Raw genomic sequence first — 25368 nt, 5'->3', positions numbered from 1 at the left:
CATAAAGGCGGGGCTAAAGTGTGGCGAGTCGAAGAGACTTAGCAGTTGGCAGGAAAAAAGACAAAAGCGCAAGGAGAGAGCCAACTGTGTAACAGCACCGACAAACAAATTTTTCTGCAGCACCTGTGGAAGAGCCTGTCACTCTAGAATTGGCCTTTATAGCCACTCCAGGCACTGCTTCACACACCACTGACCACCTCCAGGCGCTTACCCATTGTCTCTCGAGATAAGGAGGCCAAAGAAATCCCTATCTTTGCCTGGGCTTGACCAGACAAGGTGTCAACCATGGCTATGACTGGCCCCATACCCAGCATGTGGCTGCCTAGAAACTATCTTCTCCTATTCTCAAAAGGAATGGGACCATCTTAGTATAATGAGCCAGGGATAAATCAGTTGATTCTTATTGTCTGAATTTGAATGGTACGTCCAGTATTAATAAAAGTTCACTCCTTCGCCAATGTGATAATTTGAATCACTTGAGAGGTGGATTGAATTTAAAAGAGAGCAAAAGATACTTCTGAGGAAAAACGACCAAAAATCCCAATTTTCCTTCCTTACCAATGGTGAAACAATCAACAAAGCCTATTAGCTAGTTTGTTTCTCTCTCCTTATATCCTGCCAGACCTGTTGAATATTTCCAGCATTTTCTGTTTTTATTTCAGTTATCTTTACTAGCTGAATCAGTTGAACCTGGGCAGCAGCGATCAGAGTATTTATACCATTTTATTTAACAGAGGAGTGTCTCCAAAATATTCCTATTTGCATTTACCTAAGTCAAGCTGAGTAAAATTAAGATTATTCCAAATTAATCTGTAAAGACCATATTTTGATCAGTCAAAGTGAATCCTTTGCACTCATAGTAAACAGAAAACCGTGTAGTATCAAATTAGAATATGACATGCTCAGCATGAGATGTGATAAATATGCTCATTTGTGAAGATAGCCGTACATCCTTTGTGAATGAATTGCTTACAAATTGCCTTGTTCCCCTAATTTGGGAATCATATTTCAGTGCTGGCAATGACATATCTTGTTATACAGCTTTAAAGAAACCCTGCATCTTGCTGACAGCTGGTAAGAGATTGGAATAACAGAATTATGGGACACCCTAAAACATTTTACCCCATAGTCATAATGAAGCTTTAGCACAGAATGCAAACTCCTCTGTAAAATCAAACACGCAGCAGATAATGTAAACTCACTGCAATTATAATAATAAAGATGTTTCTCACAAACTTAAGAGTTGTGCAGTAAACATTTTACAGAATTGCAAAAACAAGGAGTGGGAGGGGGGGTGGTGGGTAGGGTGTGAAATGATCTCCATTCCTGTCTTTTTTGCCAGCAACCAGCTTGCATGTTGGTAAGGCTCTTTATACTCTTTGTGAATCAAGCAAGGGTCAAATACTTCATTCTACTTGAAATGGCAATTCACAAATCTATGGTTAGGCAACCAAAATGGGTACATACAGTGGCACCACTAATCCTGGCCAGAATGAAGATGATCAGGTCATTCCCGCATCAATCATGCCTATAGATGACTGGAATTGATTTGAGGCACATAACTTGTATTATGTAACTATCCTTGAGTCACTGCATTTTGCTGGAGAAATAATCAATTTCTGTTATGCAATGATACCCCACTATCTGCATTTTGCTGGACAAATCACCCTGCTTTTGTTGGGAGAATTTGTTATTTGGCAGCCTATCCCACATTCAAAACCATCCACATAAAATTGTTAAATCTAAAGTACCTGTGCACATTCTTCCAAGCTTAAGCCTTAATTGTAAGTTTTTGGCAGAATAGTCTGTTGCAAGCATCAAAAAGGGGAATTGCCAGAAAAAAAAAACCTTAAAATCCAGCTAGATCACCTTTTAACATCCTGGTAGTTGTATCATACAAAAATAATGGCCTTGTTGATTAACCCAATCTCTATCATTTAGTCTACAACTTACCCAGAAATGGCACAAGGAAATCCCATGTGGTTGTGAGTTTTGGGAACAATGGACTGAATTTTACTATCCCTCCGACAGCGGGGGTAGTGGCAGGGGGGCCCAGAAAATTCTTCGGCCGGGAAGGCCCTGCTGCATTTTACCAGCGGCAGCGAGGCCTTCATTTTAATATGCAAATGATATTACAATTAAAGAATAATTATCTACCTGGTAGCAACGGCTGTCCCATGCCGATATTCCGGCCACCGGCCAGAACTCTCTCACTTTTGGAACTCCATTTGGAGTTCCGAGGCGTGACACTGGTTGGGAGGGGTTGGGGGGGAAGAGTGAAAATTTCAGGGCGGAGGTTGGAACAGGGAAAACTGCTCTGATTCGGTGTGGGGATGGTGGGAAGAGTTTGGGGTCAAAGGTGCTGAAATTGTGGGAGTGAAAGATCGTCATTTTAAAAATTGGTTTTCCGGGTTGGCAGGTGGCGGGGGTGGGGGGGGGTGGTGGTGTGGAGAATGGGTTGTTTTATTTATTGATAACTCAGTGGGGGTCGGGGAGTGTTGGAAAGGGGATTGAAAGTCTCAACAAAATTTCATTTCACATTTCAGGGTGGTGGCACCTTTAAAAATTTAAATCTAACTGAAGGGCTTTAAACCGTTAAAGTATGGTGCCGGTGCCTGCGTGATGGCGCTGGTCACTGTTGCCAGGGTGCAGCAGCCGCCCCCTCTATGTCATTGAGAATGGCCACTCTGTCCCTCCATCTAAATGAGCCCCTGTGCAAAATATTGTAGTGGTTCAGCGATGGCGCATCTGCGTGGGATAACCGCCGAGATGCGATTTTCCGCATGCTCATAAAATTTAACCCCAGAGGTCCAAAGTCACCTGTTCCTCTCAAATATGCTACACTCACCACATGTCATGTTTTAAAGTAATCATACACTATATTCCAAAATGTTATTTTCTTATGTTCTGCAAGCTGCTCAACAAGGGTCACTTGTTATCACACTGTATTTAATATGAAGATTCATTCATCAATTCCATACACATTACAGAGAGCCACGCTCAAAGGAAGTGTGAATCAGAGAATCATAGTTTCTTATGGGCTGGATTTTGTGCTGCAGCCAGAGTGTGCTGCGCTGGGTCTCCTGCCTCTCCCTTTTCGTGCTCCTGGACCACTGCTGGTACTGCAAAGGTCTTGGACCCAGGTCCAGTGCTGGAACCCCAGACCAGAGGTGGGTGAGGCGGGGTCTCTGGGGCCAGTCTGGAAGGCCCTGGTGAGGGGATGCTCGGGGGTGGTTGTGCAGTCCAAGGGGAGTTAATTGGTTTCCGGTGGGTGTACTCCATGCTTCACAAATTGCCCATGAAGGAGGGACCCTGCCCCTAGGCCCACAGGGAGGGCGTCTCATGTTACAAGGCATCCTCTCCATTGCGTGGAGGCACCCCCTGCTGTTGCTAAGGTCAAAGCAGCGGCAGGAGAAAGCCCTTAATTGGTCATTAATAGGCCACTTGAGGACCTCATTGGCTTCTGGGCGGGAAGGCCAACGTTTGCCTATCCCGCCCCCAGGAAGATTGCTTGGCAATGGTTAAGCAACGGGCCCTCTGCCACCCCCCGAACCCCCGTGACCTGTCTCGATGCTCCTTTCGCCACCCACCCGCACTCCCTCCACAACCTTTAAAGAACGTATTTTTAAAAAATTCAAACAGCGATTTGTTCCTGACACACAGCTGTCATCTTCTATGACTAAGGGAGCATCAGCTTCATTTCAAACACTAAATGATATCCGCCCATCCTCCTGGAATGTTTGTGGGTGTTTTGCCATTATATATTGCGTGAGCGACAGTTTCCTCATGTCAGCCTGAAAGCATGTCTTTTGCTTGCTGGAAGATGCATCAATGACCAATTGCCCTTATAGATGCAATCGTTCAATTTATACTCTCAAATGCTAGGATGTTCCAAACATGACAATATTTTTGAATAAAAAATATCAATGGTCAGGAATTTCCTCGCAATTTCTCCCATTCACTTTGGAGGAAGTTTGGTGGAAACCCTATTATACAGGTAATTTTTCATCTGTATTCTGTCCGCTGCTGACACAATCTGACGGGGGCAATTTTTCTTTACCTAAAGATTTTGAAACATAAGGCAGAGGAGATTCCATTGGAGACCCATTACGCCAGATCTGCCCTGTTTGTGTTTGACTCACATTCCTGGTCCATTACCCAATGTGGACTGAAGCTCTAACCTGAAACTTGTATATTAATGACACAAGCACGACATAAAAGCACTTCCTGCATAGTTTTCCTGGGTTACAAGTTGGCAGGTGTTCAAAACACAATTGTCCAAGAGAAAGTGAGTTTTAGAGGTCGCTGTCAACCCATTCTGATTGGAGGATCTGAAAAGAAATTGGTGACAAACAGCTAGCACCTCCAGAGAGGTAAGTTAGAGTGTTGTTAATGATCAAAGAGGAATATTATGGCTGAACACTGACTGACTGCAGTTTTTGCCAGTAGCCAGAAGGTTGGTGGATATTCACTAAAAATGTTCTCCCTGATCTGGGATGTCCTTTCATCTCCTGCTCAGGTGAAAACCAGACCGTGCAAATAAGTTGAACCCAGAAATTCAGCCACATTCTACTGCACTTCAGCCCAGCAGATTCAAAATGCCTGTTTCTTGGCTAACACCGGGGCAAAGGTGGAAAGAAAATTAGTTTAAATATCTTATATGCTGCTTTATTACAGCTAGGCATTGGGCTGACAGTTTCATAGGTTAAGCTGCAATTACCTCTGTGTCTTTTTTTTCCTGATCACCCAGCTATCCTACAGTTCAATTAACATTGTCTGCCATGTTGTATTCATATGCTATGTCAAATATTTTACTGGTTGCTGATGGTGGTTCAAGATGTCAAATAATCAACTGGTTGCCAATATTTTGGAAAACTGGAGTTTTATCATCCAGGCAGTAGGACTGAAGGCAACAGTTCTGTTCAAGTGTTTGAACCTGTTTACAGAAATTAGATTTTTTCCATAGACCTTATTATGGCACTGACAGCTCCTATACACTATATGCAAGTAATTGGCTTTATTATTAGTTTGATTATCCCAAGTTACATCAGAACTAGCTAATATAAATTCTCTGCTCAACCCACTGTCAATCCCATCTATTCATTTGATGCCATTCCCCCAATTTCTTTGTATAGATAGATAAAGGAAATCCTGTAGATTAAGGCTAGTGTTGTGATCTTTTATCCTCTGTTGAACATTGACCTTGATTTTATATATAGGCCATTGACCAGGAAAGACTAGCATTCATCAAATGTTAATGCTTTGATCATTCCTTCAAATAAGATTTTACAAGTCAGTGCAGTGTAGCATGCATCCTCTCACTATATGATGCATTTAGCATACTTAGTAAATCAACACCTATACTCAAGACTATTTGTTTAAAACAGCGACAACTGGGTAACAGCTGTGATTCATCTTCAATTATAAAAATACAAAGTTTCAGTTTGTTCATTACATCTAATCTACAGTCATAGTTAAAAAGCTGGAAAAAATGATGGAAGAGCGGAACCCTGAAGAAAACTGAGCCCACTTATGACTATCAACAACTTCAATGTTCACTAAAACCTGCCCTTGCTCCATTTTGGGATACCAAAGACCTGTTATGTAGCACACAGTGAAACTATCCTTTTACTCTTAGACTCGGTGGGCATAATTTTAACTTTTCAGGCCAGATGCCTGTTATGCACCCTAACCATTTTCCTTTGCAGAGAAGTCAAAACTGAGTGAGCCTTGCTGCTTGTAAAACTAATGAATTATTTTTTGTACACAAACTGGTTTCTGATGTGTATTCTATTCATTGTATGGAGTATTCAAACATTTTGCAAGTTTTTTGATGTAACATTTACTTTGGTTTCATACATAATTATTGCAGTTAAGTTTTAAAGAAAGCAAACTTAACAGAATAGACAATTGGTAATACACCCCTACTGATTGTTTTTACAACAGCCTTTGTTCAAACTGGTCCAGGGTGGCCAATAGCTTCTCATGGAGAGTTATCAAGCAGCAGCAAGATACTTTACAAATAACCGGGCGGCAGACAAACAGTCACTCTGTACTAGCTATGCAAACCTTTAAGGTTGGCTCTAGAACAACATGTGCAGACATTGGAACAAAGATCTCCAATACAACACCCAACTGATAATTGGCATAAACTTTGGCATGAGGCTGGTGGTAAGTGAAGGAGAACAAAATATTAAAATAAGCACAAATTATTAAGAAAAAATGAACTTGCATTTAAATAGCACCTTATCACTTCTGAAGGATACAATCACCTCACAACCAATGAAAAGCTTTTGAAATAGAGTCACTGTTTACATGTAGGAAAACGTAGAAACCAATTTGGACACAGAAAGATCCCACAAACAGTAAATCGAATGAACAACTCACTACTCTGGTTGAAGGATGAATGTTGGTCACCTCACTGTTCTTCCTTAACTAATGCCATGGCAGTCTTCGCAACCAACTGAACAAATACATGGGTCTTGATATAATGCCACTCAACAACAATGCCTCTGACCATGCAGCACTCCCTCAGCATTGCATGAAAACATCAGCCTGGACTTATATGCTCAAGGCTTAGAATAGGTTTTGGACTGCAACCTTCCAAAGCAGGAGGGCAAACAACTCAACCAAACAGACAGCTAATTTTTAGCCAGTCAGGTCCGATAGCACAACACCAATGTGAGTAGGCTGAATTAGGATTATTAAAGGTTTATTTATAAATTTTATGAAGTAATATAAAGATCTCAAGTGCATTTGGGCTGGACAGAGCATCAGATATCAGCCCAGAATCATTCCAATGTTAAAAACAGCTTGCAAGTGACACCAACCAGAACAACTCAGTCAGCATTGCTAAAAGAGATCCCAGTGTCAATTACTGTAAATGTTTAACTGGCTCCTTATGGAATTGTAAATCTTAAATATTGGGAAATGGCTGTTCAAATCTTCAAAGAATGATTAAATGTTACAGCTTACTGTCATCCCCTACCAGCATTCCCCACTCCACCTCACAACACCACCACCGCGCACCCCCCACGCCCGACCAAACTTCCCAATAGTTTATTTCTACTTCTCAGCTTAATGTAAACTGTCCTAGTATCTATAATGGGAATACATTTTTTTATTTATTTTTTATTCATTCATGGGATGTGGGCATCGCTGGCCAGGCCAGCATTTATTGCCCATCCCTAATATATACTTGGCCCCATTATCAATATTTTGCATTTCTGAAGCAGTAGTCCTGCTTCTTTTCCTGGTTTGTTTTCCCAGTGTTAGGTTATTGACTGATCAAGATGCTGACTTTGGAGTGTTGGACTCTCGGAATATATTCCAACAAATTGGCGGGTTTGACAGGTGATCCTTAGGATATAGATATACTCCTGCTTTTGTGTCAAAGCAGTTACCAATTCTCAACAAAGCAAATGTGACAATGTAACGCTAAAGTTGGGTCCGGAACTAACTCTCCAGCACCTGAATAAGAGGCCCGAGGGCAGGTCATTTCACGTTGTTTGGTTAGAAAGCACATGGAGTAAAGCTAATTTTAAAAATTGAATCGGGAGTCTTTTGGACTTCCAGAGTTCTTTATAAGCTGAAGCAGATTGTTCTTAAATATTATGAAAGTGTGGAGGATGCCACTTATGCTCTCAATATGTTGCACATTTTCCACCAGCACTGATCCCTGTACATGTCAAAGCTTCTTCTAGCTGTAAGAGTCAGATTTGCTGCCAGGCTATATAAGTCGGGTAATGATGGGTTGGAATCTATCCTAAGATTAGTGCCTGCATTATAAACAAAGGCTTAAATTTGACTATTGACAAATGAATTTTTAATTTTTGAGGTTGGCAGGACATGGGGGAATCCATGGCTTTCTAAAAAAGGCTTATGCTAAATCTTCATAAATCACTTAGGCCTCAGCTAGTGTAAAATATCTGATTCCGAGCACCCACTTTAAGAAGAATTTCAAGGTTTAAGAGAGGATCCAGATAATATTTACGAGAATGGCACCAGGGTTGTAAGAGTTCAGTTAAACAGAGAGATTAGAGAAGCTGGGATTGTTCTCCTTCAAGTAGAGAAGGTAAATGGGAGATTTGATGGAGATATACAAAATTATGAGGGGTTTTGATACAATAAATAATGAAAAACCATTTCCACTAGCAGGAAGGTGGGATTTAGTTTTGAGATAATTGCCACAAAAAAACGGGCGAAATGAGAAGGATATTATTTTATGCCATGAGTTGTGACCTGGAATTCAATACCTGAAAGGGTGGTGGAAGCAAATTCAATAATAACTTCCAAAATGGAATTGGATATATACTTGAAAAGGAAAACTTTGTAAGGCTATGAGGAAAGAAAGGAGTGGGACTAACTGGATAGCTCTTTCCAAGAATGGCACAGGCATGGTGGGCCGAATGGCCTGCTTCTGTGCTCTTTGATTCAATGAATCTATGAGCTTGCCGATCTATTGCAAATGATTACCTTTTCTCATTGTCTTAAAAAAGACAGTTTTGCATCTGTTAGAAGGTAACAGAAGACATAAAATATGTCTGCTTAGATATTTACAGGCATAGTCTAATAATACATAATAAATAAGGGAAACACATCATCTGATGGACTTTCCATCATGTATGCCATAGTAATACTGGATTCAAAGGATATCTGTTCATCCCTGGTACTCAACATGGTTTTGGGCATACAAGGGCAAATGGTTGCTCTATTCCTGGCTTACACCTGCTCCTATTTTTTATTTTCTTATGATTGCATAAGCTTTGGCACCAAATCTTTAAAAAAAGTCAAATTATTTTTCAAGTTTATGCCTCAACCCCTTTGCTGTCAGCATCACTACATTGATGATTTTTGAACTGAGGGCATTCTTCACCACAAGTAGCTGTTCAGGCTGATACTAGACCATCATTTATAAGGAAATGGAATAAATATTCAAAAGTGAAAAATATAAAAGAATCTCTGTAAATGTGGTTGCAAGAGGGGATGCCAGCTCCAGCACAGCCATCGGAGGTTGAATGGCCTCCTGCTCTGCTGTAATTTCTATTGTGCTAAGAAAACTCTCATTTATTAAGACTGAGGCCAGGGGGGTGGTTTAGAAATTATGCTGAGCTGAGTTTAGGATGGTGTGCCCTGTGTGAAGTGCTGCAAACACTGAGCCCACTGCCCTTTGTGAAATCTCACGGTTTAGTTCAAGTTGGTCCATGTCGGCTGGTTTTGACAACAGCAACTTGCATAGGGATGGTAGCATAGTGGTAATGTTATTGGGCTAGTAATCCAGAGGCCCAGACTAATGCTCCAAAGAGATGATTTCAAATCCTACCATAGCATAGAACATAGAACATTACAGCGCAGTACAGGCCCTTCGGCCCTCGATGTTGCGCCGACCTGTGAAACCATCTGACCTACACTATTCCATTTTCATCCATATGTCTATCCAATGACCACTTAAATGCCCTTAAAGTTGGCGAGTCTACTACTGTTGCAGGCAGGGCGTTCCACGCCCCTACGACTCTCTGAGTAAAGAAACTACCTCTGACATCTGTCCTATATCTATCACCCCTCAACGTAAAGCTATGTCCCCTCGTGTTTGCCATCACCATCCGAGGAAAAAGACTCTCACTATCCACCCTATCTAACCCTCTGATTACCTTATATGTCTCTATTAAGTCACCTCTCCTCCTCCTTCTCTCTAACGAAAACAACCTCAAGTCCCTCAGCCTTTCCTCGTAAGACCTTCCCTCCATACCAGGCAACATCTCAGTAAATCTCCTCTGCACCCTTTCCAAAGCTTCCACATCCTTCCTATAATGCGGTGACCAGAACTGCACGCAATACTCCAGGTGCGGCCGCACCAGAGTTTTGTACAGCTGCAGCATGACCTCGTGGCTCCGAAACTCGATCCCCCTACTAATAAAAGCTAACACACCATAAGCCTTCTTAACAGCCCTATTAACCTGGGTGGCAACTTTCAGGGATTTATGTACCTGGACACCAAGATCTCTCTGTTCATCTACACTACCAAGAATCTTCCCATTAGCCCAGTACTCTGCATTCCTGTTACTCCTTCCAAAGTGAATCACCTCACACTTTTCCGCATTAAACTCCATTTGCCATCTCTCAGCCCAGCTCTGCAGCCTATCTATGTCCCTCTGTAACCTACAACATCCTTCGGCACTATCCACAACACCACCGACCTTCGTGTCATCCGCAAATGTACTAACCCACCCTTCTACACCCTCATCCAGGTCATTTATAAAAATGACAAACAGCAGTGGCCCCAAAACAGATCCTTGCAGTACACCACTAGTAACTAAACTCCAGGATGAACATTTGCCATCAACCACCACCTTCTTTCAGCTAGCCAATTTCTGATCCAAAGCACTAAATCACCTTCAATCCCATACTTCCGTATTTTCTGCAATAGCCTACCGTGGGGAACCTTATCAAACGCCTTACTGAAATCCATATACACCACATCCACGACTTTACCCTCATCCACCAGTTTGGGCACCTTCTCAAAAAACTCAATAAGGTTTGTGAGGCATGACCTACCCTTCACAAAACCGTGCTGACTATCTCTAATGAACTTATTCTTTTCAAGATGATTATAAATCCTATCTCTTATAACCTTTTCCAACATTTTACCCACAACCGAAGTAAGGCTCACAGGTCTATAATTACCAGGGCATTGCCCCTGGTTGACCTGTCTACATACTGTGTCAGAAAACCCTCCTGCACACACTGGACAAAAACTGACCCATCTAAAGTACTCGAACTATAGTATTTCCAGTCTATATTTGGAAAGTTAAAGTCCCCCATAACAACTACCCTGTTACTCTCGCCCCTGTCAAGAATCATCTTCGCTATCCTTTCCTCTACATCTCTGGAACTATTTGGAGGTCTATAAAAGACTCCCAACAGGGTGACCTCTCCTCTCCTGTTTCTAACCTCGGCCCATACTATCTCAGTAGACGAGTCCTCAAACGTCCTTTCTGCCGCCGTAATACTCTCCTTGATTAACAATGCCACACCCCCCCTCTTTTACCATCTTCTCTGTTCTTACTGAAACATCTAAATCCCGGAACCTGCAACATCCATTCCTGTCCCTGCTCTACCCATGTCTCTGAAATGGCCACAACATCGAGATCCCAGTACCAAACCATGCTGCAAGCTCACCCACCTTATTCCGGATGCTCCTGGCGTTGAAGTAGACACACTTTAAACCAAGTCCTTGCTTGCCAGTGCCCTCTTGCGTCCTTGTAACCTTATCCCTGACCTCACTACTCTCAACATCCTGTACACTGGAACTACAATTTAGGATCCCATCCCCCTGCTGAATTAGTTTAAACCCCCGCTAGGGGGGACATTTTAATTAATTAATCTGGAATAAAATGCTAGTCTCATTAGTAATGATCATGAAACTACTGGATTGTCTTCAAAACCCATCTGGTTCACTAATGCCCTTCAGGGGAGGAAATCTGCTGTCCTTCCTCAGTCCGGCCTACATGTGACTCTAGACCTACAGCAATGTGGTTGACTCTTAATTGCCCTCTGAAACATCCTAGTAAGCCACTCAGTTGTATCAAACCGCTACAAAAAGCATATTGGATGTACCTACCCCACATGGACTGCAGCAGTTCAAGAAGGCAGCTCACCACCACCTTCTCAACAGGAATTAGAGATGAGCAATAAATGCTGGTCGTGCCAGTGATACTCACATTCCAAGTAAGAACAAAAAAACACATCGTAAGAGTCCAATATAAAAGCAAAATACTGCGGATGCTGGAAATTTGGAGTTCCGAAGAACGGTCACTGACCCGAAATGTTAACTCTGCTTCTCTCTCCACAGATGCTGCCAGACCTGCTGAATATTTCCAGCATCTCTTGTTTTTATTTTAGTAAGAATCCAAGGTGCTTCACAGGAGCATTATCAAACAAAATATGACATTGAGCCACAGCTTGATCAAAGAGCATCTTAAAGAAGGAGAAAGATGTAGAGAGTAGAAGAGATTTAAGGAGAGAATTCTAGAGCATAGAACAGAGGCAGCTGAAAGCATAGCCACCAATGATGAACCGATTAAAATTGGGGATGCGCAAGACGCCAGAATTGGAGATCAGCAGAGATCTCGGAGGGTTGTAAGGCTGGAGGAGGTTACAGAGATAGGGAGGGGTGAGGCCACAGAGGGATTTGAAAACAAGAATGAGAATTTTAAAATTGAGGTGTTGTCAAACCGGGAGCCAATGTGAACCAGAGAGCACAGGGGTGATAGGTGAATGGGACGGTGCGAGTTAGGAGATGTTACACATGGATGTGTGAAGTCAGCTTTGACTGAAGATCTTAATTCAAAGTTCTTACTTTAACACAGAATCTAAGTTCAAACTACAGTACAAGGAGATAGAGATAAATGAGCTTGTTAGAAGTGGCATTGATTGCAGGGCCTGACTGCGCCTTCTGCAGTGCAGGGAGATTTTGGCTCTAGTTACAAGGTAAATATCAGTCGGTCATAGCATTGCTACTAGTTACAGGTAGGATATTGGGGTGTCATACCAATAACTATTAGATACATTACATACACACTATCAGTGAGTAATTGTATTTTAGCTGTTACTAGGGCTATTAATCTCTCCATAGCACCCCGATTCTTAACCAGAAAGGGAGAGGTGGAGGGCAGTGTAGGTCCGCCAACAGTTCCGGAATTATACCCTGTCATTCATCAGTACCTTTAGGAAAGGAAGGGAGAAAATTGGGTTTGTTTTTAAACTTTCATTTCTTGTTTGTCAGTTTTGCATTGATATGGAGATTTATATTCAAATCCTCGTCCTACTTTATCTCTGCATTTTCTTTCTGATACGCAGGCATGGTAAAACAACAAATGGACCCCCAGCGATAATTTGATAGTGAACTTTTCCCAGCCTAACAAATAATTTGTCTTACCTTTTCACCTTTCCCCCATGAAGGATAGCTTATTTTGCCCTGTAATATAAAGAATATAATGACTAAAACACAATCTTATCACAAGCATTAATGTGAACATAAAATACTCCACTCTAAATTATCCAATTCTCTTCCTTCTTACTCATTTATATCACAAACGATCAAGGCATTTCACCTCTTCAAAAGTCTGTTTGCTGAGGTTATTCTCAATCTCTGGAGGCCTCCTTTAAAGGGAAGGCACTTGTCAAACAAGTGCTCTTGGAATTTCTCCTGCTGTAACGTCAGTTGGGAGATCAGCAGAACACTTGGAGATATGGCATAAATGATTTTCTTTATTCTTTCATGGGATGTGGGCGTCACTGGCAAGGCCAGCATTTGTTGCCCATCCCTAATTGTCCTTGACAACTGAGTGGCTTGCTAGGCCATTTTCGAGTGTAGCTAAGAGTAAACCACATTGCTGTGGGTCAGGAGACACATGTAGGCCAGACCAGGTAAAGACCACAGATTTCTTTCCCTCAAGGACATTAGTGAACCTGATGGGTTTTTTACAATCGATGATAGTTTCATGGCACCATTACTGAGACTAGCTTTCATTTCCAGTTTTTTATTAATTAGATTTATTAAGTACTTGAATTTAAATTCCACCATCTGCCACAGTGGGATTTGAACCCATGTCCATTGGCATGGGCCTCTGGATGACTACTAGTTCAGAGACATTACCACTATGCCACCATCTTCCCAGCAATTTGCACCATTCTTCTGCCAAACATCTGCTGAAGAATCCTGTGGAAATTCTTCCTCATATGGAATTGACATGTTTGAAAGAGTAACTTGGGGAAGTAACTTTGTTAAGCAGGAATGTGTAAAAAATGTGGAGCAACAAGAAAATGGTTAAAGAGGGACTATTTAAAAGGGGAATGTTTTTGTGAGTAGAGACAAGAGTCATCTATGACCCTTGCAGTGATGAAGGGACATCCAACTGTTTCAACGATGTTTTAGAAATGCAGAAAACTTTTATTGATGCAATTTTACTTTTGCGTCATATATTTTCCAAATATTTGTTTTTTAATTGCTAAAGGTCTTTCTTCATGAAGACAGCAGTCCTTTAATGGAAGGTGGAGAGGACAACTGACATAATGGTAATGCCTCTAGATGCTTTGAAAATGTACATCCCGGGGCAACCAGTGGCTGAACTTAAATATTGTTGTTACCTTATTTTTTATAGTTTTTATGGCATCCAATCAGTAGACTAACACTAGAGAATCGGATATATCACCATATCCAGATTTACTGAGGACGATGAGAGCTGTTACCTAATCAACCTTCGCCAGTCAACTTATCAACTTATGTATGTTACCAACCTTGTAGCTACCTCAGTTCCAATATATGCCACAGACCAGCATGGCAATAGCACTAGACTGGGAGAGGTAAGGAGAATATTTCACTTTTACACAGAGGATTATTGGAGTATGGAATGCTCAACAGAAAGGCAGAGAGCATGTCATCTTTTAATGGAAAGTTGAATGAATATTTGAAACAGTCAAAGATACTGGGCTGTGGGGAGATGGCAGCATAGTGTGATTAGTTTTTCGATTGCTCTCGCAAGAGGCCAGCACAGATACAATGGGCTGAATGGCCTCTTTCTGTATTGTATACTTCTATCATTTAATAATGCCATACCGTACCTTATCATGCTGAACTATCTCAAAAACTTTTCAAACAATGAAACACCATGAAGTACAGTAACTTATTATGTAGGCAGACACAACAACCATTCTGTGTCAGCAGAATCCTATAAAGCTGTTATGAGATGAATGACCAGCGAATCTGTTTTTGATGGCATTGGTTGAACAAGAAATTTTGGCCTCTTTGCTCCTCTTCAAACAGTATCATAGGATCTTTTGCATCTATTTCAGCCACATGCAAATGTGCTTTCAAGTTTAACATTTCAACTGACAATGCAACACAGGATTGCCAGCTTAGAAACAGAATTAAGGAAGTCACTTCAAAGTGTTATCCCACCATGGTACCACTAACAACTTGGAAATTCCATTTAATATATAAGTACTTACTGGTTCTCCTTTTTCTCCTTTGGCACCATAAGGTCCCACTTGGCCTGGCTCACCCTGCCAGCAAAAAACACAAAACAAGGTTTTCAGTTCAAGTCAATAGCTATGCTATTTGTTTGTATTTATTGGTTTATTTCTATCAATCCATCATAAGCATTTTTTCAGTGTACTCCCACACAATTACTATCATTCAGTGGAAGGAAAATATGTCTGTGAGTAAAGGGAGGGGGAAGAGATTTCAACAAGTGAGACTACTACAATATGCAGGCTTTTTAAAACTCAAGTTTGTTATTACTTAATCAGTACTTTTTGATGTACCTCGTTTTTCTCCAACATTTTACAGTTTGGATTGTGTACAAATCTTGACCTTTCAACCCAGTTTTTCAATGAGAAAAAAACACAATTAGTGTAAAATTAGCACCCTTTGATGCACATTGACTTACGTTTTTCTCAGGCTCCTTGGTACTATTTTTGATCTAATGCTGATCAAGATTGTGATGTGGTCTGGAACCAAATGATGGAAGCTAAACTGAGCATTGGTGAGGTAATCATTGATCAGCAGGTAGTCAATAACACTATCGATGACTCCTTCCATCAATTTACTGATGATTAGGAAGAGGCTGATAGAGTGGTAATTGGCTGGTTAGATGTATCCTATTTTTGTAGCTAGGACATATCTAAGCAATCTTCCACATTGTTGGGTAGATGCCACTCTGAAATTTCTACTGGAACAAATTGGTGAAGGGAGTGACTAGTTTTGGTGCACAGGTGTTCAGCACTATTACCAGGATCTTGTCAGGGCCCATATATGTTGCCGTGTTCAGTGCACTCAATTGTTCCTTAATGTGATGTGGCGTGAACTGCATTTGTTGGAATCTGGTATCTAGCCCCCTGTGATCTGCTTGACTGGCCCTTGTGCATAGCCTGATTAGTAGCATTCACTTGGGCACATTTGGCTGAAGATGTTTTTAATCATTTCAGCCTTGCCTTTTACACCCACTTTCTAAGCTTCACAATGACTAAGGATGGGGATGTTTATACCTCAGTTATTCAAAAGTGTAAAATCCTTCACTAGTTGCCACTCCATTTGGTTTAAACCTTTAGAGATGTAAAGGTAGTTGTCTATCCTGAGGAAAAGAATCTTGAATAGGATAATTTGGGGAGAAATTCTATTCGCATATTAATCCATTATTTATCCAGCAAAAGCCAAGCACAGCTTTTAAAATAATTGCAAGCCACTCTCCTGGCCCTCTCCACCCAAACTAACCTTTGGGCCTCTGGATCCTTGCAAACCAGGTCGGCCGTAATCGCCCTGTGGGGATTGCAATAGAAAAATCAGAACAGCTGCTGTTCAGAAGAAAAACTATTAGAAGCACATCACATAGAGATATCAACAGCCACTTATTTGCATCAAAAGAGTTGCCAGAAAAAATAAGTACATCCTATCTAGAAAGAGTTGGCAAGCTAATCTCCACAGATGTGTTCAGAACCAAGCTTTCAGGAATATTTGGTTGGATAAGTATTAGCTTCACAAAAAGCATGGACAAATTTCTTGCTGAAGTATTTGAATAATAGTTAAATAAGTTTAAGTGCTGAATATTATCGTATAAGTCAGCATAATAGGTCAAGAAATAGTAAGTATAAATTTAGGAAAAATAAATTTAGAAAAGATTACTTCATGCAAAGCTTGATAAATGTCTGAAATAATATGCCAGGCAGGGTAGTAGGAATACAGACACTACCTAGTTGGATTTACTTCTGGTGGGTTTGGGTATTGGAAAGACTAGCCTCAGTGGGTCAAGTAACTTTTTCCCATCCTTGACTTTTCTTACCTCTTACAAATCAGGCCAATATCTGGGTAAGGTTGCGATAGAATGAACATGTATAAGTACGTATCTGTGTACCGATATATGATGAACTAAATATTAGGGTACCTGTCAGGGATTCATAGTCTTCATGGGAAAACTTAACTTTCATGTGGATAATTTGTGATAAACCACATATTGCATCTGTTGTGTGTATGAGTTTTGAAGCAATAGTACAGAGTCATCGTGACTTTTCACTCAAGTAATATTGATTGGTTTGTATTACAAATTGAATTATTAAAATAAAACTTGCATTTATATTGCATCTTTTATAACCTTAGGACATCCCAAAATGCTTAACATGCAATGCAATGAAGGACTTTTGGAGTGCAGTCACTGTTGTAATGTAAGCAACACAGCAGCCAATTTACACGTCCCGAGGTCCCACAAACAGAAATTTGAGAATGACCAGATTATCTGTTTTCGTGATTTTAATTGAGGTGGCCAGGACACCACAGAGAGCCTCGCTGTTCTTCGTCAAATTAGTGCCAAGGGATCTTTTCTATCTACCTGACAAGGGCCTCAGTCTAACATTTTGGGCTAGATTTTTAGGTCCAGCTGTGTGCGGGAACGGAGCTGGGTGGGCACTAAAAATAGTGCCGCCGGCCAGTGTGCCCGTTCCCCTCATTGTTTCTACCCATGAGTTTCATCAGGACAGGGGAAGGCGGGGCCCGGATATCCACCTGATTTGGGAATGAGGCCAATTAAAGGTATTAACGAGCTCATTGAGAGATCATTGAGGGACAGTTTGGGATTTTGGTGGGGCCACCAGGTCAGGGGCAGACCAGGTGCATAGAGCACCAATGGGGAGCCAGTTAACATGGTTGCTTGGCATCCTTCCATCTATGAAGGATAATGGACATGCAGCAAACAATCCATTTCGGTGAGGTATCTTCTCTTGGTGCACATTTGTTGATGGCTGTGATGGCCAATTCTTGAGAGGCAGGCTCTGCCACAAGTGCTGCACGTAAAACCGCCAAGTGACACTATGAGCTGTTATTTTTGACATTGGCACTTGTTGCCAAGCTGCTGTAGCAACTAGTTATTGTGGTAGTGCACACCAGTCCGCAGGATGTGGCGCTATTTCCCTCTTTTGCCAGCTTTTGACTCCTAAGTGCGATAGTCGAAATTTAGCACCTTCATGTCACGCTTGCAAGTATCCTTGATGTGGAGCTTTGGGTGCCCCACTGGTCATCTGGCCCCAGCTACCTCACCATAAAGAAGGGACTTGGGTGTGTGACCATCTTTCATCCTGCAGACGTGTCTGATTGACCAAAGCCACCTCTGTTTGATTAGTGCCAACACAAGGGAGCTCTGCCTTTGAGAGGACTACCACATTTGTGATGTGGTCCTTTTTTTTATTCATTCCTGGGATGTACGCATCGCTGGCCAGGCCAGCATTTAGTGCTCATCCCTAATTGCCCTTGAGAAGGTGATGGTGAGCTGCCTTCTTGAACTGCTGCAGTCCATGTGAGGTAGGTACATCCACTGTGCTGTTAGGAAGGGAGTTCCAGGATTTTGAGTCAGCGACAGTGAAGGAAGGGCAATACAGTTCCAAGTCAGGATGGTGTGTGACTTGGAGTGGAGCTTGCAGGTAGTGGTCTTCCCGTACACACCATGCCCTTGTCATTCTAGGTGGTAGAGGTCGCGGGTTTGGAAGATGTTGTTTAAGGAGCCTTGGTGCATTGCTGCAGTGCATCTTGTAGATGGTGCCACTGTGCGTCAGTGGTGGAGGGAGTGAATGTTTGTGGATGGGGTGCCAATCAAGCAGCCTGCTTTGTCCTGATGGTATCGAGCTTCTTGAATGTTGTTGGAGCTGCACCCATCCAGGCAAGTGGAGAGTATTCCATCACACTCCTGACTTGTGCCTTATAGATGGTGGACAGGCTTTGGGGAGTCAGGAGGTGAGTTACTCGCTGCAGGATTCCTAGCCTCTGAACTGCTCTTGTAGCCATGGTATTTATATGGCTCCTCCAGTTCAGTTTCCACCAGGATATACCCATAATGCGCCGCAGACAGCGAAGATGGAAATGATTGAGCTTTTTTTTCCTGGTGGCTGTAAGTCGCCCATGTTTCACAGCCATACAGCAAGCTGCTGAGAACACAGGCCTTATAAACTTATCAGACCTTATCAGCTTGGTCCGAAGGGTCAACTTGGTGTTGCCATGTGCATTTTGCAAGTCGACCAAGGGTGGTAGCTGCTTTCCCTATGTGTGTATCGAGCTCTGCATCAAGGGACAGATTGTCTGTCACTGTGGACCCAAGGTAGCAGATTTGCTAGCCATTTCCAGTGGGGTGTTACTTAGTGTGATCAGGGGCAGAGATGCAACACCTTGTCCCATGACCATGGTTTTCTTGACGCTTATATTCAAGGAGAAAAAGTAATAGTCATGGGAGAGACAGTCCATGAGTCTTTATAGCTGAGTTGCCATGTGAGCGACTAGTGCAGCATCATCAGCGTAGAGGAGTTCTCTGATTAGGATGTGATGTGTTGTTGTCTTTGCTTTCAGCCTTGCTAGACTGTAGAGCTTGCTATCTGACCTAGTGTGCAAGTCCAGACCTTCCATATCTGCAGTGAAGGCGAAGGTCAGGAGCATGGAGAAGAAGATGCCAAGCAGAGTGGGGGCTAGGAGACAACCCTGTTTCACTCGATTCTTCACTCCGAAACTGTTGGAAGTGGAGCCATCAAACTGTACAGTGCAGTGCATGTTGTCATGAAAGGTGCGGATGAGACTAAGGAGCTTCGGCAGACAGCCCATTTTTTCCAAAATCTTGTACAGTGCTGCTCTGCTGATGGTGTTGAATGCCTTGAGATCTACTAAAGTAAGGTAAAGGGGTATACTCTGTTTCCTACACTTTTCTTGTAGCTGGTGTATGGAGAAGAACATATCGACAGTAGATCTACCAGCACAGAAACCACACTGCGCTTCTGGGTACACTTGGTCTGCAAGTAAGTGGACGTTTTTAAGTATGACCCTAGCAAAAGGCCTTCCCTTTGATGCTAAGGAGTGAAATGTCCCTGTAATTGTTGCAGTCTCCTCTGTTGCCTTTGTTTTTTTATAGGATAATGATTTTGGCATCAGCATCTTCTGTGGAACAGAGCCTACTTTCCAGCAGAGGAGGAGAAAGTCATAAAGGTGGGGCAATAGATCGGACTTTCCGTGCTTGAGCAGTTCAGCTGGGATTCCGTCCTTGCTCGGTGCCCTTCTGTTCGCTAGGTGGTCTATGGCCCTCTTGAGCTCCAGTGATGAGGGTTCTTCATCTAAGTCACCCATGACAGGACATTGCATCGAGCACAGACTGGGAGGTGTCCGATTCACATGAGTCCAGTTCACAGTAGTGTTCAGGCCAGCGGGACATCTATTTACTTCTGTCGGTGAGTACTTAATCAACTTAGGTGGCCCCATAAAAGGAGAACGGCTGAGAGGGACACTCAGCCATTGAGACACAGGTGCCATCGGGTGTGCAGAGATTGCAGGGAGAGTGTTCTGTATGCGCTGTGGCAGTGCAGGGGGTTGTTATCCTCCTGGCATCCTGGGGGTATAAGAGAAAGGGTTAAGGCTTCCAGACATTATAGGCAGTATAGCTGAGTCTAAGGAAGGCAATAGCTGATAATGGGAGCTTGACCCTCTGATCTTGGGTCTAGTGGCAATAGGAACAACATCCCGAGCAAGAGAGGCAGAGCCCTGGGCATGAGGAAGGTAGCAGAGACAGACGAAGGATAGGAAAGCAACGGAGGATATACCCTCAGAATGGGATCTACTGGCGAAGACAGAGCTACTTGGAGATGTCGGCGAACCAGTGTCGCAGGAGACGGCGCCTATCCAAGCAGATGGTCACAGAGGTTTGTACCCTCGTGGCTGAAGACCTCACATCTCGCGGTACTGCTCACCATATCCTGTGAGTAGCCATCAAAGTCACTGTGGTCTTGAACTTTGTTGCCTGTGGCTCCTTCCAAGGACCAGACAGATGGGGCATCGTAGGCAAAAAGGGCAGTGGGTTTCACCTGCATCACTGGATTTCCCCAGCTACAGGGCATCATCAATTGCCTTCATGTGGCCATCCAGGCACCAACAGACCAGACTGTGACCACAAATTCCCGCATGTGTGCGCTCACCTTCCTGGCAGCTGCCATGATGCCTTCATTCTCCTTCAGTTCAGGGTGCTGCAACTCGACATTCCACACCCCAACCTCTGTGGATGGATTCTCTGGGACAAGGGATATCCTTTGAAGAGATGGCTACTCACTCCTTTGCAAGATCCCGAGACAGAGCCACAGAGGAGCTACAACTGGAGTCAACTGGTTGCATGGACAACCAGTGAGCAGGTCATCAGGCTTCTGAAGATGTGCTTCCAGTGCCTGGACCAGTCGGGTGGTGCTCTGCAGTACACTCCTGAAAGGGTCTTGTGCATTGTGGTGGTCTGCTGCTCACTCCATAACATGACACTCCAGTGAGGTGTGGACCTTGAAGAGGGTGAGGCCCTGGAATGACACAGCTCATAGGAGGAAGAGGAGGAGGAGGACATGGAAGAGGAGGAGGAAGAGGACAGGAGGAGGAAGATGCAGAACACAGAGGTGCCCCATTTGCACAGAGAAATGGCCAGGCCGAGCATAAGACTCGAGGGTCTCATCAGGATGCCATCAACATCAGGGATTATCTGATACAGGCACATTTCAGCTGAGGCCTTCTCATCCAGGAGTACAACATGGTCTAGAACTCACTTTGAGCTGCCTGTGAAAGCACTTCCAAAGAACACAACAACACAAAAGCACAGGAAATAGGAGCAGGAGTAGACGATATGGCCCATCAAGTCTGCTCCACCATTCAATACGATCGTAGGCTTCAAGTCCACTTTCCCGCCTGCTCGCCATATCCCCTGATTCCCTGAGAGACCAAAAGCCTGTCTATCCCAGCCTTAAATGATGGAGCATCCACAAGCCTCTGGGGTTGAGAATTCCAAAGATTCACAACCCTTTGAGTGAAGTAATTTCTCCTCATCTCAGTCCTAAATGATCGGCCCCTTATCCTGAGACTGTGCCCCTGTGTTTTAGATTCCCCAAACAACAGAAAAAATCTCAGTGTCCACCCATTGAAGACACAGCCTGGAATAGATCCTCTCTTACCGCCAATGAAGGATGTCCATCTGTCCAGAGGTCTCATTGACCCCTTTCAAGGACTGTTTCTTTCCTTCACCACCACTGCCCTGTTTTTCAGTGTTGCCATTAAAGAGTGGAAACCACAAGTCTGGTGTCATGTGTCAATATTTACATTGTGTTGAATAAGAGAGAAAGTGCTCATTTACAGGTGAGGTAAACCTCAGTGAACCACGCAGTGCTCTGCCTGATGTGGTGACCTCTGCTCTTGGCCACTTCTACACAGTGTGGTCTTGGAAGAAGTGGATGCAGCTTGCTCATTTGTCTTTGCTTATGCCTGAGTTGCTTGTCCTTGTCATGGAGGTGCCTGTCAAGGCAGCTCCAAAGGCTGCTGCACTGGCATCGATACAGGAGCAGCCTCCATCACTGGGCCCTGCTGCATAGATGGTCCCTCAGTCAGAGGGGCCAAGGAGGCCGATGATATTGATGGATCCCGATGAGGGCTAGATTCCTCATCCTCCCCAATGATAGCCTCAGCCCCATCCAAATGGCTGGAGGGGAGCACCAGATAGGGAGCAACTGGGATCCCCATCCAAACATCTTTGCACCACCTGAGCCACTGACCAGTCAATGCTATGGTGTACGGCATGCATTCTGTGCATGTCAATGCATTGCTCCTACATGCACTCAGAATGCTGCTGCAAATGGATCTCCATGAGGTTGGCCATTCTCTCAATAGAGGAGCTCATGTGTTCAAAGATCTGACCATGGTTGTGCACATGAGCTAGATAGACTCCTCCATTCTCAGCGCATGATCTCGCAATGCCTCAGGGAACTCTGACATGTGGGTACACATCAGCTGCTGCTGGTCTAAGTAGAGTCTCCTTTCTTGCAACTCATGAAGCTCTATATCTGCACCTAGCTGAGCATGGTTGTGTCTGTCCTCCATCCTCTGAAGGGGACAGCGCCCACAGCTGCCTCTGTCTCTTTCACCTGCTCCTGCTCACTCGTGATGTGTTCATCACCCAGCGCCACCCTATCTAATTGCATGCGAGGACCTACAGGTGTGAATGCGCTGGTGGATATGTGACAGTGCTTGCTCTGATGTCTGCTTCCAGAGCTTTCCCCGGTGTCATCACAGGACTCTGTTATTGACCCTTCCATGTCAGAACCTGTGAGAAACAAAAGAAGAACTAGGCCTGCAGTGCTGAGGCTTTCCAATGCAGTCAGATCTTTGGATGCTGTTGGACAGGGAGGAGTGTACTCCACCCCTTCATCTACAGAGCATAATATCTTTTCACCCTTTCCAACAGCAGCACCCATCTCTCCTTTCCCAACTTGCCCCTGGGCGGTGCGGGGGGACATCCTTGCTATGTCCATGGCACCCTCCTCCATGGCAATTACAATGTGGGGAAGGGGTACATCTCCTCCTGTCAGCACAATTTCTCAGGCGTTGTCAGCCCTTTTCTCCTGCAAGGACAAAAGAGAGAGATAAGGCACTGCTGGCTTCTGTGGCCAAGGCCAGTGGCTCATTGACATAGGAAACTGCATGTATCAGTGTTGGCAAATCCTTAACAGTGCTATAGCTTTGAGCCTTGCTCAGGGATCGGTAAGGACCCTGGGCACACATTACTCCCATGTTCAGGTGCAGCATGTGCCCTCAGGCTCCTCAGTTGGCAGTTGACCTAGAAGCCTGTCATCAGGAGCTGATGTTGCCAGAGCAAATAAGGTCATTGAAGCTTTTCCAGCACAGGACATAGTGCCTTCTGACCACACTTCTGCTGCTGACAGTCTCAGCAATCTGCAGCCATGACAGCTTTGTTTGGGAGGCTGGTCTTCTCTTTCCACCCTCCAGAAAGAAAACCTCCCTCCTTTCCCTCACTGCCTCCAGAAGGACGTCCAGGTTGGCATTGGAGAAGTGAGAGGAAGCTCTGCCCCAGGTGCCAGCCATCTGCTTCTTCAATCACTGGTGCATCCATTCTTTCAGAGAAACGACAGCCACAGTAATGGCTCCTGTGGTCTATTTAAATTGTGTTCGTACTTGCACAGACTCTCCTCCATTCTGGCCCCGCTGCTATTAAACCCACCCTCCAGCCAATTAGCAGCTTATCTCCATGAAAATCAGGGGTTGCGATTACATTCCCTCCTGAGGTAGGGTCAAAACCTAGAAACAGTTTCCTGACCCCGGATGGGAAATCAGACCACTTATCAGAAAGACAGCACTGCTGACAGTGCAGCACTCTTTCAGTACTACGCTGAAGAATTAGCCTAGACCAAGGTTGTCCAACATACAGTCCACGGGCCAGGATCCGTCCCGCCAAAGGTTTCCATCCGGCCTGTAGATGTAAACTGTACCTGGGACTTTTCTTTAGCCTCAGCAGGGGTCTGTGACTAGAGATGAGAAATTTCTCATGGGTTTCTTCCTGCAGAGAGACTTTTTAAAATAAAATCGGAAGTCAGTTTCAAAGCTGACAGCAGGAATAGCGGTTTCCGAAATTCGGACAGATTCAGGGTTTTTTAAAAGCCCATCGGAAAACCCCGAATCTGCCCAAAGTTCAGAAACCACTGTTCCCACTCCGAGCACCTGTCAGCTGTGAAACTGACTTCCGATTTTTCTTTTAAAAATTGATCAACCATCTTCTGAGCGTTCCCGCTCTCTACAACTGTCAGAGAGAGAGTGGGGGAACAGAGAGAGAGAGTGTGAGGGGGGGAACAGAGAGCGAGAGAGAGAGAGATAGAGAGAGAGTGGGATGGAGAGAAAGAGAGGGACAGAGAGACAGAGAGAGAATCTGAAGGGGGGAAGAGAGAGATGGGCAGAGAGAGGGGGACAGAGAGAGAGACTGAGGGGGAAAGAGAGAGAGAGATGGACACAGACAGAGAGAGAAGAAGAACAGAGAGAGAGAGAGAGGGAGAGAGAGTGATCAAGATCACTCCTGACAGATGGACATCTATCTGGAATACTTTGCATCACTATAAGTGTGCGGCAAACAATGACTGCTGGGCAAGCAAGAAAATGACAGGTATCTTATTAAATCAGTGTCCAACATTGTAACGAGAAAGTAAGTCAATAAGTTAGTCATCTCATTTAAAGCTTCTTCACAAAAATGTACATTTGTTTCTGTTTTGATTAATCATAAGATAAATTTTAATTCCTTTATCTTTCTGAAATTGTCTCACCGGCCCTCTATGTAAGACAAAAACTGTAATGTGGCCCTCTCAACATGAAAAGGTTGGACAACCCTGATTTAAGCTTTATGCTCTTGTTTCTGGAGTAGGGCTTGAACCTATAATTTTCTAATTTAGAGGCAAAATACTAGCACTGAGCCAAAGATATATCTATACTGGTGGTTTTGAAAGACATTATTTATGGGAATCAATTAGCTTGTCAATTACGTTCCCATT

At 43.6% G+C, this 25368-nt stretch overlaps 1 protein-coding gene across 2 annotated transcripts in view; it reads right to left on the bottom strand.

Annotated features, from left to right (window-relative positions):
• Positions 1-25368, bottom strand: part of col22a1 (collagen, type XXII, alpha 1) — a 419868-nt gene that overhangs the window by 249224 nt on the left and 145276 nt on the right. For both annotated transcript variants that reach the window (XM_068031367.1, XM_068031368.1), the window contains exons 10-12: positions 16274-16318; positions 15010-15063; positions 12938-12976 (exon numbers count right to left, since the gene is read on the bottom strand). In XM_068031367.1, coding sequence (XP_067887468.1) covers positions 12938-12976; positions 15010-15063; positions 16274-16318 — 138 coding nt within the window. The remainder of the gene's footprint in view (positions 1-12937; positions 12977-15009; positions 15064-16273; positions 16319-25368) is intronic.

Source organism: Heterodontus francisci, chromosome 5, assembly GCF_036365525.1.
Source record: "Heterodontus francisci isolate sHetFra1 chromosome 5, sHetFra1.hap1, whole genome shotgun sequence".
Taxonomy (NCBI): domain Eukaryota; kingdom Metazoa; phylum Chordata; class Chondrichthyes; order Heterodontiformes; family Heterodontidae; genus Heterodontus; species Heterodontus francisci.
Note: the sequence above shows the minus strand (reverse complement) of the source record. Positions and strands in the feature narration are given on the sequence as shown.